The 15,360-nt window shown below is 42.6% G+C and overlaps 2 protein-coding genes across 2 annotated transcripts in view; both read right to left on the bottom strand.

The window, feature by feature from the left end:
• LOC130554830 (tripartite motif-containing protein 16-like protein) overlaps positions 1-5,085 on the bottom strand; it is a 21,748-nt gene extending 16,663 nt beyond the window's left edge. Inside the window, exon 1 of the mRNA XM_057334700.1 lies at positions 5,011-5,085. Within this exon, the coding sequence (XP_057190683.1) occupies positions 5,011-5,085 (75 nt within the window). The remainder of the gene's footprint in view (positions 1-5,010) is intronic.
• Positions 5,086-11,512: 6,427 nt separating this feature from the next.
• On the bottom strand, positions 11,513-15,359 carry LOC130554829 (ribonuclease inhibitor-like). The gene is made up of 6 exons (XM_057334699.1): positions 15,355-15,359; positions 15,127-15,288; positions 14,483-14,656; positions 12,979-13,152; positions 12,388-12,561; positions 11,513-12,307 (listed from the first exon to the last, which is right to left on the bottom strand). Exons 1-6 carry the CDS (start codon positions 15,357-15,359, stop codon positions 12,133-12,135), a joined length of 864 nt encoding a protein of 287 aa, XP_057190682.1. The 3' UTR covers positions 11,513-12,132.
• Position 15,360: the final 1 nt, after the last annotated feature.

Below are 15,360 nucleotides of genomic sequence, written 5' to 3'. Positions count from 1 at the left end.
TCTTCCTGGGCTCGACCCCCCGAGGGAGGGAGCCCGAGGAATCGTCGGAGTCGGATGGCAGTACGTCACCCCCCGATGCTGCAAGAGACATCTCATCACCACGCATCGTGTCCGAATACGTGGTTGAGGAACAAGACGGTGGGACCGTCTCCTGGGGAATGGTCAGACGAGCTAGACGAGGTGCGAACGGTCCGTGAGCCAGTGACTGGTGGATTATCGCTCACAGTAATCCTCATATCACCCTCGCTGCTTGCTGTAGCGGGCGGCAGGGCCGTAGTCCTGCTGCCACGGAACGGGGAGCAAACGAGGTGGTGGCTGAGTCCCGTGGGAACACAGCCACCTGTGACGCAACGTCTGAATCGTCAACCGCCCGCAGTGCGGGCAGGACGCATCCACAACGTCTGCCCCAGTGTACTGGAAGCAGACACCGTGTCCGTCCCCCTCCTCGATGAGTGTGTTGCACCCATGAGAACAGCGGGACATGCCAGGCTGGAGAAATTTGCTCTTTTAGAAAAAAACACTCGAACACTCCTGGCACTGCCGAGACGCCCAGGGGAAGTTGCTGCAGGAAGGGACCGTCCGCTGCACCACGTCGTAAGATTCCAGCAGTAATTCGGCGTAGAGTTTGAAGTCTCGAAGTCGATCGGTGTGAAGGCTCCAAAGAACAAAAGGTGAATGAATGCAGCACGCCGTCTCCCTTTTATACCCGGATATCCGGGGGCGGAGTCCGGCATGCAAATTTCATTCGCCAATTTTCATTGGCCTTTTCTAAACTAGTCAGAAGTTGATAGGTTCTCAAGAGCGAACCCTATCTGTCGGCTCGACACAACATCGAGAGACCGACAGAAAGGGAACCAGTTAACATTATGCTCCCTTTGTTCCCTTTCCAGAAATCACGTGACATTATTTAATCTGTTTAACTGGAATCACATGAGGCAACTCAATAAACTTCATGAAATGCAATAGAACTTTAAAAAAAGACAAACGTTTATTTTATATTTAAAAATACATTCCGGGTTGGCCTGCAATGTTCATGTTTGGCGTTTAAAAAAACGCATTATATTTCACATATTTCATCTGTATTCTACAGCGCTGTATCCATTCTGAAATGAAATGAGCGGAAATGGGCGGCTGAAGGATCAGTTCAAGCCCAAGTTGGATAATAAAAACGCAGATTGACCATCGCGGTTTTTGACCTTCTGGACTTTGCAGCTTCACTAGGCAGAGACACGCACCGTGTAGGTGATTCACGGCATCTCTCTCTCTCTCTCTCTGTCTCTCTCTCGCTCTTTCTCAAATAAATGCTATAATTTGTTCAAATAAATGCAATCCTATGGCTCTACTCTATCTCTGTGTCGCATTTAAAGTGGACGGAGTGCTAAAACTTTTTCACTCGTCTGATCAAAAATTGTAGGCTACTGTAAACTTCAACAATAGCTTTAACTTGGCAACTTGGCAAATGACCATGGTATAACCGGGATAATCCTCCGCTTCGAAATCACTGATATTTATCATATTATAGCAACTACAACGCCTCAACAAACTCTGCACTTTCGAATCACTTTTAAACGTTCATTTTCAGAAGGATATCAGAAAGAACTTTAATGACGGATATGTTTCCACATACAGTACGAGGAATGTGTCATGGTGTCACAAGCTACTATAGCACAATAGAATGACAGTGACAGACAAGACAGATAATAAAAGAATACAAAATAGGATAAGTAAACATGAAGATACAGAAAATACTTCTACAAAACTACAAAATATACAATATATTAGGGCTGCAGCTATCGATTATTTTAGTAATCGAGTATTCTACTGATTTTTCATCGATTAATCAGGTATTCGGATAATAAATACTTTTTCTTTATTAAAGAGCAACTCTAAATATACAAGAGAAAATAAGATAGGTCTCTTAAAATGAACAACTAATTTGTTTCCTTTTTAGAACAATTAAAGTATTTATTGCTGAAATTGCATACATTCATATCTGTGAAAACGAAACCCATTTAGTACATTCCATTGCCATATTACATTCAAAATGCAATATAGGCCTAATACAAATGTATAAATAAGAAACATTAATAAAAATAGAATGAATCATTTCAAAGGTAAACAACTAACTTCAGCTTATGCATTATGCATTTAGTTTATCTAAATCAGTTTTAGTTTCTTTTTTACTATTAAATATTTGTCCACATAAAAATACAGAGTTAACCAGACTTTTATTTTGGCAGGTCATTGGAAGACGCTTATTTTTTAGCGTGTTAGCTTCACTCAGTAAAATGTTCTGAAATGAACTCTCAGAGCAACTCTGGAGATGAAGTTCATGTGTTCATGTCCTCATAAAGTGCAGTTCATTCACTCAGACACGCAGAACAGACAGATGACGTGTAAATAACATGATTCGGCATCCACTAACGTTAGTCCGAATCTAGTTTGATGGACTCAATACAGCCGGAAAACAAGCTTCACTCGCAAAATAGACTAAAACTAAGTAAAACAGCAGTTCACCATTTCAATAAGCTATCACTCATTTATCAGCATGAGAAATACGTGTGAGCGTGTGAACAGACTAAAACGCGTGTGTCTGACGGTGAAAGCGTGAGACTTGAGAGCCCTGTAACATGAATAGAGTTTAGCGGGCTGTGCGTCAGTAATAATGGTCCGTGGGGAAACGCAGCGCTCCGTGTGTACTGTAGTTAAATGGATTAAATGAGGCTTCGAGGCATGATTTTTTGTATTCGAATAACTCGAGTTACTCGAGGAATCGTTTCAGCCCTACTGCAGATGTTCTAGATTATTTTAGGAGTTCAGTTAAATGCATTGTAAACGCAAAACTCTGCAGGTTCACTAGTTTGCATGGTCTATTATTCTAAATAAATTGTATAGGCTACATTGACATTGGGACTTGACAGAAATGCTTGTCTCTTCTGCATTTGTCTATTCTTTAGTCTCTGTCTGTATATTGCAAATATATCCTCTTATGATAATAATAATTAAAAACGTAAATTTAAATATAGACATTAATATTCATTTTATGAAACGTAAATAATCAGATACAATGTAACTAGTAACTAGCTACTTGAGTAGTTTTTTCATTGCATACTTTTTACTTTTACTAGAGTAATTTTTAAAACAAGTCCTTGGTTTTCACCAGGCAGTAAAGCTGCTTGTTCTACAAACCTGTTCCAAGGTTTCCTTACATGCACTGCAAGTGGTTGTTGTGTTGTTACTACGTTGTTGCTTACCAGCCCACTCCCAAGACATTATTATATTTATATATTATTATTTATATTTATATTTATGTCCCTGTATGTGGTTTGGGACCCTTGATGCCTATTTGGGATATGCCATTTGAGGTAACATTCATGTTTATAGCACAAGCTTAGTGTGACAGGCAATGTGTCAAAGTTTAATAGAATTTGTTTTTGAACAAAAGCCACACAAAGAACTGTATTCTCAACATCATATCCTTGAAGTGTAAGCCGACTAGTGAAGTTTGATACATAGCATGTATATCTGGAATTTAGAGCTCTAGGCTGAATGCTTTCTAATAACTTTTTTAGTTCATTCGCCCAAGAAAATTCCTTTCAAATCAATCTTGGTTACACAATTTAATTTTACACAATTTAAAGAAAGAAAAAAAACGGAGTTAATAAAGTGGATGCAGAACAGCAATGCCATATCCTCCAGATATCTTCTATAATTTACTTTTTCAAAAACATAGAGACTTTTTTCAATTTTGTCTATTCTGCATCATCATTCTAATTTTCTCGTCAAAGGCTGATGTTTGAATGACTACCTGTACACAACCCTATAAAGCAGCACACTTCTTTCACCTCTGGGGTAAAAGCCTGGCTGTGTGATAAAATAATCACCCATGCCATTTATTCCAAGAGAATGCACAATTCGTCCTACTTTCCTTTCTTCTTTGCTTCATTCCCAAGAATCCCAGCTGGATGAAATATTTACAGACAAGGAAACTTTTGTACAATCTTTCATAGGGCCCCCTACAAATCCCAGCCATTCTCCAGCAACCCAGTACTCTTGTACCATCTAGTACCTCAAACACGTTTCTTATTCCCATGCGGTAAACCATACCAAACGTCACATGGCCACTACACCATTTATGTCGCCAAGTCTGATTCCATATCCAAGACAACATTTACTCTGTACTCCACTAAAGTACCACTAATAATTTTCCACTTGAGAAGACAGGCAATGACAGATACAAATGGCAGAAGAAAGTGAAATAAGACTTACATCTGGTTTTGGAACAAAGGCACGTCCTGGGATGGTGAAACACTTTTTGACAGTGCAGAGATATTGTGCCATGACAGAGAGACGGCTACGTTGACGGCTTCCTTTGCTGGCTGTTAACCTCTAGAAAATAAAGTAGGTGAAGGGATCAATGGTTTTTTTTTAAGTTAGAACTGTCTTTTTGAGCTATTCATTGAAATAGTGTTTTTGTATTCATTTTATGTATCATGTATAATTTTCTAAATTGCAATATGTATTAAATTGTTCAGATTAGTCATTTTTGCCTAACATCTACTTATAATTTAATAATTACGTAATCATGAATAAACACAAATCACACCTCTACTGCAGATTCATTTGCGTATATAAAACAAACAGTGCCAAAGTGTATTACTTTTAAATCTCCCCATCACAGATTATGAGCAATTAGTAACAGTGACACATGCTCTATATTTAAGACATTTACATTTAGGCATTTGTCAGACGCTTTTATTCTATGCAACTTACACTGCACTGTATACATTTTATCTGTGTGTTCCATGTGACATTGCCAAAGTAATTAAGCTTTGTTAAATAAAATAATCTTTTCTCAAAGTATGTTTTGATAGTACAATGTACTACTCATGATATGTGTGGTGTTAAGCGCCTGAATGATCATTTTCATTTCATTTAAATTGGTACCACTACTGGACAGCTTGTAAACTGTAATTTTCAAAACAGGTCCTCTAAAAGAACAACACTTACTTCAGCCACCTCTTTCTGGAAGGTCAGTGTGAGCCTCGTACGACCAAACATAAAGGGGCCACTTCTGTTGGACATCTGCTCTAGCCACTTTATAAGGAGAGGAGTTGACACACTAAAGGGCAAGTTTCCAATGATGTGTAAATTGGGCGGTACTGAAACGCACACAATGAGCACATTTTCAGTTCTGCTCATACATGTACATACTCCTTACAGAATCTTCAACATTTTAATATTTAAAGGGGTCATATGGCGCGAATACATGTTCTTCTGTGTCTTTGGTAAGTTGCCCATGCATGTATTAGACACGAAAAATTGCAAAAATTAAAGTGTCGGAACAAAAGATGCATTCTATCTAAAAGCGAATGCTCACCCAGACCTGCCTGAAACGCCTCGTGTAACCACACCCCCACAAATGTACGTCATTTGGTGGTATGACTTGACTAAGACCGCCCAAATCTATACGCGAGTAAGGTGGGCGTACCTGTAAATCTCATTGTGTCGTCGCCGCCGCAGCCATGTCTGGAGACGCTGTGTGTTTCATTGCAAAATGAAAGCCTCTTTGTTTACCCTTCCAAAAGATGAGCTGTGCTGATACGTCGGCTGTGCACGAAAGCTTTGGTTAAAAAGTGGGGCAATTCCAACCATTACAGCTTCGCAAGTACAGTCTGGCGCTTCAAATTCGCATCCTGTAGGTATATTTTCATTGTAAAAGACTTTGTTACGGACTAACGCGAGTTGAGTTCGTCGTGTGTTTGTGATCTGCAAATGCAGACACGTGCGCAACGTGAAAAAAGACAACATAAGTCCTAATAATCAGTAATTATGTTCCAACTAGAGGCAACAAATGTTGTGTTTATAATGGGGTTTATTGTCTTTGTTGAGTCGCGACGAGACATGGCGTATCACTGGTTGATCACTAACGGCAAATCTTTATACCGTCGTATATAAAAGGTACATAATATATTTTTTAAAAGCCTTACCAATCCTTTACACCCTGCTCAAGTCTCGCTGGCAAAGTTGATGCATCAGCTTGATCATTTTCCAGATCAGATTCGGTTCGAATTGATAAGGAAAGTACCGATGACATTTTATCACCTGTCAGTACCTTTGCTTGGGAACATGATGTTCCCAATATGGTAAGAGGCGTTACATTTCCGTCACACGCTTGCAGTATTCGACCAATCACTATGCACTGGTTAACTGGCCAATCATAGCACACCTCGCTTTTCAGAGCGAAGAGCTTTGTAAAAAATCTGCGCGTTTCAGAGAGGCGGGGCAAAGAGGAGATACAAACATGCACGGTATGTGGAAAATACAGCGTTTTTGAACCTTAAATAGTGTATACACATTTCATTACATCTAAAACAAACGATAATATTCGTTTTAGCTATGTCATATGACCCCTTTAAGAACAAATACACATTGAATTGTGTTTTATTTAGAACTGCCCTGAACAAAGCTAATTCACATAACAGACTTTTACATATAGTCTAGAAGACACAATAGTAAGTAAATTTACAAAAGATAACCTGTTTCAAAAGTTTACATACCTTTTATTCTTTAAACCGTATTATCAAACTTGGATGATCAATGATTGTATGTTTTGTGATAGTTATTACCTTACGGTTTTACCTTGATTTTTACTATTTTGTACTGCTGTACAATGCCCAAGACTCACATCAAGCACTTTAACCCTTATGCAGTCTTCGTTTAGGGTGTACACTCATGGTCTCTTTGGGGTCTCTAGAGAGAGTTCCCTATCGAGAGTGGTCTCTCGACATTGCGGAAGCTTCCGCATATGGGAACTCCTCCCTTCTCACCTCTCCTGAAGTCTTATTGGATAACGCCAGTGAAACTGGCCAATTGTCGCGCTCGCAACCGAATGTAATTACTGGCGACCAGACAGTATAAATACAGTGCACAGCGACAATACCTCAGAATCTTCTCTTTCACGCTGCCATCGTTGATATCGTCAGAAGCTTCTTCATCCGATAGCCACCTTCTGTTGTCTTTGTGTGGGTCCCATGGACGTGGCGCAGGATACGCACGAGCATTGCATCGCCTGCCTGGGCCTAGCCCATGCTGAGGCGGCGTTCGGAGAGTCTGATTGCGCGCACTGTGCTGACCTGCCGGCGCATGTCTTGAGGACTCGCAGTAACGTTGCTCGAGGATTATTCGGGTCGAGGCCCACTGCCGCCAAAGGGCCGCTGGTGGGCCCACTCATGCCACGTGGTGGCGGCGACGACCCGGCTCAGGGCCGCCGTCCTCTGCCGTCGCCTCGTTCCCTGGTCATTTTCACTGAGGAGACCCTTCGTCCCCCTCCCGCCGTTGCGGATGCCATTTCCTTTGGCCTCGACGAGGAAGACGATGACTCTATGTCGTGAGGGTGCTGGAAAAGGCCGTTAAGGAGCTCGACCTTAGCTGGAGCGCCCCGGAGGAGCCAGCTAAAAGTAAGCTCGATTCCTGGTACTATCAAGCGGGCTGCCGCCAGGCTGCACCGAAGAGGAGTACTCCTTTTTTTCCCTGATGTGCACAAGCACGTGGTTAAGTCGTGGACGGCCCCTCAATCGGCGCGAGTCCACGCTGCCACACAGGCTATGTTCGCCCACGTGGACGGGGCGGAGGCCCACGGTTATACCCGCATGTTGCCCGTGGAGGAGACCCTCGCTGTACATCTGTGCCCCTCCTCCTCTTCGCTGAGCACGGGACAAGGTCTGCCATCGAAGCCGTGCAGGTTTACCGCCCACCTCGCCGACAAAGCGTACACCTCCGCCAGGCAGCCTCCGCGCTGCACTCGTTGGCGGTTCTACAGGTCTTTCAGGCGAAGATTCTGCAGGCGCTGGATTTGGGCGCCTTGGATGCGGACGCTGTGAAGGACCTGAGGGCGGCGACGGACTTCGCGCTGATGGCGACGAAGTGCACCGCACAGGCTATCAGCAGGTCGATGGGCTTCATGGTCGTCCTTCACCGCCATTTGTGGCTGACGCTGGCGGACCTCAAGGACACTGACCAGAAGTCGCTGCTCAATGATCCCATTACTCCCTCTGGTCTCTTCGGGGATGTCGTGGAGTCGGTTTCGGAACGCTTCGCGGAGGCGCAGAAGCGCGCAAAAGCCATGAGCCACGTGCTTCCTCGCCGTTCGTTGCAGCCGGCGCCGAGAGCGAGATCCGCGCTCTTCCCACAGGCCGGCTAAGCAGCCCGCTGCCGCGGCTTCGGCTCCCCGAGACCCTGGGCCGGACGTCCGGCCTAAGCAGTGGTCTGCCCCAGCTAGGAAGAAGTACGGGCAGAAGAGAGGTCATCGAGGCGATAGCGGAGCATCTTTGGCTGCCAAGCCGCCTTCCTGATGGGTCTGTAGAGAGGAGGGGAGAGTTTGTGAGCGGACCGGTGCTCAAGCGGCGCCGTTTGCATCTTGTTTCCCCCACTGTTGCGGGCGATTGTTGCAATGCTCAAAATGTTGTGTGTGTACATGTATTAAAAGCACTTACCTCCTCACAAAAGGAGCTCTCTCCCCTTCACTCACACCACACTGTGTCCCCTGCCCTGCCACGGTGCAGCGCGAAGCCACAGTTAGAATATGTTATAACCGGCATCCCCTCGCCCACAGTAGCTCCCGTGTTTGTTTGGCTGCCCGTGCGTTTATACGGTGCAGTCGATGACGTCGTCGGAGGCAGAACAAATGGAAAATGGGTTTTGCGTCTATACGTTTATATTACTGAAATTACATGGAAAATAAAAATCCTACAAGGAGATTTTACTACATATTATGAAATGATACGGTACACATTTTACACTTCACTTCTAGTGAAGTGTCTAGACAATTCTAGTGAAGACACTAGACAATTCTAGTGAAGTGTAAAATGTGTACCGTATCATTTCATAATATGTAGTAAAATCTCCTTGTAGGATTTTTATTTTCCATGTAATTTCAGTTGCAGCGCTTTCCCCTCTCAGAGCGAGTGGTATGCGCATTCTGAACTATCTGGACAACTGGCTGCTTCTAGCCCATTCACGAGATGTGCTTGTCAGTCATACGCAGACGCTGCTTCGTCACTTGTCATCCCTGGGGCTGCTGGTGAACGTGCCTAAGAGCAAGCTTCTGCAGAGTCGGTCCATAACATATCTAGGGGTATGTTTCGACTCAGTGGAGATGCGCACCCGCCTCTCTCAGGAGCGCTTGGAGTCCATCTCCGCCGCACTGCGCGCCTTCAGCCTGGACCGGTCCGTTCCGCTGAGGGTATTTCAGAGACTTCTGGGACTGATGGCGTCAGCATCACCAGTTTGCCACCTGGGTCTTTTGCACATGCATCCTCTGCAGCTGTGGCTAAAGACTCAAGTTCCGCGGAGAGCATGGTCCTCGGGTCGTGCGCACGTGAGGTTAACTCACAGATGCCTCAGCGCTTCGGAACCGTGGCGCAACTGGCGCATGTTCAGCCAGGGCGTTCCCCTGGGACTTGTGACAACGCGCACGGTGGTAACGACGGATGTGTCTTCCTCGGGCTGGGGTGCAGTGTGCGAAGGCAGGCCGGCGTCGGGTCTGTGGTCACAGTCTCTGAGCAGTTGGCATATAAATCGGCTGGAGCTGATGGCGGTGTTCTTAGCTCTACAGACTTTTCGGCCTCAGCTGATGCAGCGTCATATATTGATTCGCACCGACAACACGTCCGTGGTTTCGTACATCAGTCGCCAAGGAGGGGTCCACTCCAGAGCCCTTTTTGAGCTGGCTGCGAGGCTGCTGCTGTGGGCAGACCAGCACCTGCTTTCCATCAGGGCAGCGCATATCCCTGGTCATTTGAACTGCGGAGCGGATATGCTCTCGAGGGGAGGTATTTCCCAAGGGGAATGGAGACTTCACCCCGACTCGGTACGGATGATCTGGGATCACTTCGGGAAGGCGGAGGTGGATCTGTTCGTGACGAGCGAGAACGCACACTGTCCGCTGTTCTTCTCGCTGCCGCGCTCCCCCAGGGAGACGGACGCTCTGACGACGTGCTGGCCGGACGCCCGGCTTTACACTTTTCCTGCGGTGAAGAATTCAAACAGGATCCTCACATAGGTCCCTGGTCTATCCAGATGTTTCAGGACAAAATGCAGCCCCATGTTAACTGCATCCTCAACAGACCTGTTTGCTCTGTAGGCAAACTGCAGGGGGTCCAGTAAGGGTTCTGTGATGTCCTTCAGATAAGCCAGTACCAGTCTCTCGAATGACTTCATGACCACAGATGTGAGAGCGACGGGTCTGTAGTCATTCAGTCCTGTGATTTTGGGTTTCTTTGGGATGGGGATTATGGTGGAGCGCTTGAAACAGGAAGGAACTGTGCACAGCTCCAGTGATCTGTTGAAGATCTGGAGAAGATGAAGGCCAGTTGAATAGCACAGCTTTTAAGACAGGCTGGGGAGATACACATCTGGGCCTGGTGCTTTTCTTGTCTTTTGTTTCCTAAAGACTCGGCACACATCCTCTTCACTGATCTGAAGTGCAGGAGGTGGGGTGACTGAAGGTGATAGGTGTTGTGTAGAGAGAATGTCAGAGTTGGTGTGAGGGTAAAGTTAGCATTTTCAAATCTGCAGTAAAAGTTATTCAGATCATTGACCAGGTGTTGATTGCCTGCAAAATTGGGGGATGGTGGCTTGTAGTTGGTGATGTCTTTAAGGCCTTTCCACACAGACGCAGGGTCGTTGGCTGAAAACCGTTTTCCAACTTTTTAGAGTAGTTTCTCTTAGCCACTCTGATCTTCCTTTGTCAATGTGTTCCTAGCCTGCTTGTACAAGACTTTGTCCCCTTTTCTGTAGGCATCCTCCTTGGCTTGGCGAATCTGTCTGAGTTTTGCTGAGAACCATGGTTTATCATTGTTGTATTTTAAGGAAGTCCTGGTAGGAATGCACAAATCCTCACAGAAACTGATGTATGATGTTACAGTCTCTGTGAGCTCGTCCAGATCGTGGTAGCAGCTTCAAAAACACTCCAATCGGTGCACTCGAAACAGGCTTGTAAGGCCCGCTCTGTTTCGTTGGTCCATCTTTTAACAGTCACGTTACTTATGGCCATGAGATAATGTAAAGTATATAATATCATTGAGGCATTCGCTGGACGAATGCATACAAGTATTGTTATGCTTTATATTACTAATCAGAGACCATAAAATATGTATATTTGATCACGATTATTATACGTATTTTCCTTTGAGCTAAACTAATTCCTTGACTGAAATTTATGTTTTAAATAACTCATTTCATGGATGTGATCTTGAAAGATCTGGTGGAGAACCATATTTGGTGAGCTTTGCTCATCAATATAATAACGTTAGCTAAAACCCTACATAATTGGTGGTAGAATGCGGGCTGATTAAACAAAAGTTATGAGTTAAACTACTGTCAACCTAAGTGTGTTTTAAATCAAGAACCTACAGCGAATCTGTGTAAGCACTCCTTAAAGAAGACAGGAACCTTAAATGCTTGCTAACATAGAAGCAAAATCTCACACTGGTTTCTCATGAGGTTTTTTCTCCATTTATTTCTCATTGGAGTTTGGGTTCCTCGCCACAGGGCCGTGTTGGCGTGCTCACCGGGAGAGCGCTGATATTAGATTATTAGATTAGTTTAAAGGTTCGGTAAATTCTCTTAACATCGCTTGTTCTACAAACACCATGCACTGTACTGTGTTTTACCTTTTCTGTGTTTTTCTGTTTTTATTTTTATTTGCTCCTGTAAAGCTGCCTTGGAACATTGTGAAAAGCTCAATATAAATAAAATTGAATTGAATTTCTTGTATTGAATGATTGACCACTTATTGGACCTAATTCATCAACAACTGTACACAAGCGTTGTCTTGTGAGTCACTAATGACGTTTTCTTTGGATTTTACTTGGTTCTGAATCTCATCCTACATTTAGAGCATTCTACATTCAAATTTTCATTGTGTTTAAAAAATGATATCAGTGTGAAAACACACAAACACATGAACACACAAATTTAGTGAATGAGATGATGGATAATCTACAGCAAACTTACATTGGCAATATTTTATTTGTACATTACCACTGCAGGTGAACAGATGTCACAGTGTTTAATATTGTCATGATTGTTGTGTTCTGTCGAATGTGTATGATGATGTGATAGATGAGCTCACTTGAGTATGTGGAGTTGACACTGAGGATTCTTCAGTTTGTCACAGATGTGTTTGAGTCCTGAATCCAGCAGACGACTGTTGTTCAGATTCATCTCTCTCACCAGGGTTTTACAGGACAGAACAGCAGCTACAGCTGAACACTGTTTCTCTGTCAGCTCACAGTTATTCAATCTAAACACATCATCATCATCATCAGATCTTTATAACACACACATGTATGAAGGTTATTATACTGTACATATGAAACTCACCTGATTTTCTCCACTTTACTATGAGAGTCCATCAATAGAGCCGAGAGTTTCTCTCCGTCCAGATCTCTCAGTTTATTGTCACTCAGATTCAGTTCTTTCAGCAGTAATGGATTCTCACCCAGAACTTCAGTCAGAGAAACACAAGCTGCTTCTGCATCACGACTCTTCAAGAATCTACACACAGAAGAAATCATCTTATGTTGTCTGTTGTGGTTCACATCATTCTTTACAGTTGTTTTAGTGACATTATGACAGTGACTCCAACATCACTGCACTTAATGTGACAAAGAGTGAATCTTCTATACACTAACAGATCATTTCTGAGAGTTTCGTGTCTCACAGTCAGTGTGATAACATCTTTATCTCTTGTGTGTTGTATTTGGTGATGTGTGAAGTCTTAGAAGTGAATTAGTTAAAATGTTTTGTTGTAAAACGTAAGTACTAATACAATTTCTCTCTTTTTAAAATTGCAGTTCAGTAAATTCTTCCTTCCATCATTTTCACTGAAATGGCAGTTCCACACTGGTCTGTTTATCTGATCTATACCTTCACATGTGTGACTGATGTTCAATATTTAAAAGCTTTACTCACCTCACAGTGTTCAGTGCACAGTTTGTATCTTGTATTAACTGATGGATGAGTTTGACTCCTGATGGTCCAGGATCATTTCCAGTGAGATCCAGTGAGATCAGATGTGAAGGGTTTGATCTCACAGCTTCAGACAGACATCTGTATCCTCTTCCTGTTATACTGCACTCCGACAATCTACACAAAGTATAGGGGCTTCATTATAAAAAGTAATAATCAAAATAATGTATACATATACATTTATATTTATGTTACAACTAGAATTTTCCCCTAGGTAGTTAGATACGAAATTAGACACTATGCATTAGGGTTGCACGGTGTACCGGTGCTACGGTAGCATCGCGATGCTAAAGCTTCAGAATACCCGCGATGCCGCTCTATTTTTGAAACGGTAGTATCGTAGTTAATGTTGCATATGCGCATTAATATTCATTTGAACACTTACATCTGCCTTTTGAGGTGTTTATCTCCAAAATGAATGTGTGTTTTGAATGTCTCGGACGAGTTAAAGATTCAAATTGGCGATTTGAACGAGTTGGTTAAATGATTCACGAACTCAGTGGAAAATTGACGCCACCTACTGGCCGTTTTAGTTCTGCATTTAAAGTAAGCCTAATATTTCCCTTTATAAAGACTGCTGTATCAATTAAATTTGTCCAACATTTGAATTAGTTCCTACGTGAAAAATGATCTAGTGTACTTTAGTATTTACTACAGTAAACTACTAAAACTCATAGATACTAGTGTTTTTGAGTCTTATCATAGTAAATATTTAAGTATACTACAGTATTTATAGTATTTACAAATGACTAAATGTAAATGTATTTGCTACAATTTATCCAATTACTACAGTTAATACAACAACATTCTAGTGCAAAGTATAATATAGTTTACTATAGTAAATACAAAATGTTTCAATCTAAATCTGTGTTTTTGTGTATAGATTTGAATTATATGGCAGAACATCGTGATACTACTTGGTATCGAGATACTTCAGCTGGTATAGTATCATAAGACATGTTTATGGTACCGTGACAACCCTACTATGCATATGTGTGATAACAGAAATTTCNAGATAACTCCGAAAAAGAAAGTGAATATAATTCACAACTTGACCACATAATGGCTTATGTTACATTCAGATTTTATATTGATATGACACTGCACCCATGCAGATCCACACTCTGCAAGTTTGGTGTTCGGGTCGGTACACACAGCCCCACCCGTCCCCTGCCTGCGGGAGAGTGCGACCTGCTTTATGGAATACATCACATATTTTACTCGTAGCCTGGGTGAAGTTACCCAACAGCTAACTATTAGACGAAACAATCTAATATGCAAGTCCCAAAGCCAGAGCCAGCAAATAAACCAAAGAGGGTTTTGTCAGGAAGTGAAGAAAATAAAGAGAGGGTGAGCGGACACGAGCCCGTGAGAACCACCATGATCAAAGTTCCATAGTGTTGTTTTAATTCCCAGTAGTTCATGTTTAGATCAAACACATGCAAACCTCAGATTCTCCAGTCTGCAATATGAATTTCTTAGGAGAGTGGAGATTTCCTTTACTCCTGAATCTTCCAGTTTGTTTTCACTCAGATCCAGCTCTCTTAGATGTGAAGGATTTGATCTAAAAGCTGAAGCCAGAGCAGCACAACCTTCTGCTGTAACACAGATGTTACTCAGCCTAAGGAAAAGAGAAAAAGCAAAAAGGAGAAAATCATTTAAAAAATATTTTTTTTAAACAAAGCTACATCACCTTTCCATGAAAAAGACATTGCTTTACAAGGTCTGCTTCTCATCATCCTACAGCAGGGATCTCCAACCCTGCTCCTGGTGAGCTCCTGTCCTGTTTCAGCACCCCTGTCTGTAATTATTAAGCAGCCCTGAACACCTTGATTAGATGGTCCAGCTGCGTTTGACTGGGGTTGGAGCTGAAATCTTCAGGACCGTAGCTCTCCTGGAGCAGCACACTGAATTTGCAAAGTTACCTTTTCTTGCCTGCATTTATAAATGTATCATACTCTATGTTTGATCTTTTCATATTCTTTGTTAACATGTATTTGTTTTCTGATTTATCATAGACACCAAAGACAATTCAATTCAATTTACTTTTACACGTTTAGATTTAGATTAAACACGTACTTGAGTTTCTACAGTGTACACAATGAATTCTTCATCAGATGAGAGATGTTCTTGATTCCTGAGTCTCCCAGTGTATTTCCACTCAGATTCAGCTCTTTCACATGTGATGGATTCTCATTTAAAGCTGCTGTGAGAGCAGCACAACCTTCTGCTGTGATACGACAAGAATTCAACCTGAAGAGACACAAAAGCTCAAATTAAAATTTTAATATTTATCAAGATGAGTTAAAGGAACAATACGGCATT

This window comes from Triplophysa rosa, linkage group LG5 (genome assembly GCF_024868665.1).
Source record: "Triplophysa rosa linkage group LG5, Trosa_1v2, whole genome shotgun sequence".
NCBI lineage: Eukaryota > Metazoa > Chordata > Actinopteri > Cypriniformes > Nemacheilidae > Triplophysa > Triplophysa rosa.
Note: the sequence above shows the minus strand (reverse complement) of the source record. Positions and strands in the feature narration are given on the sequence as shown.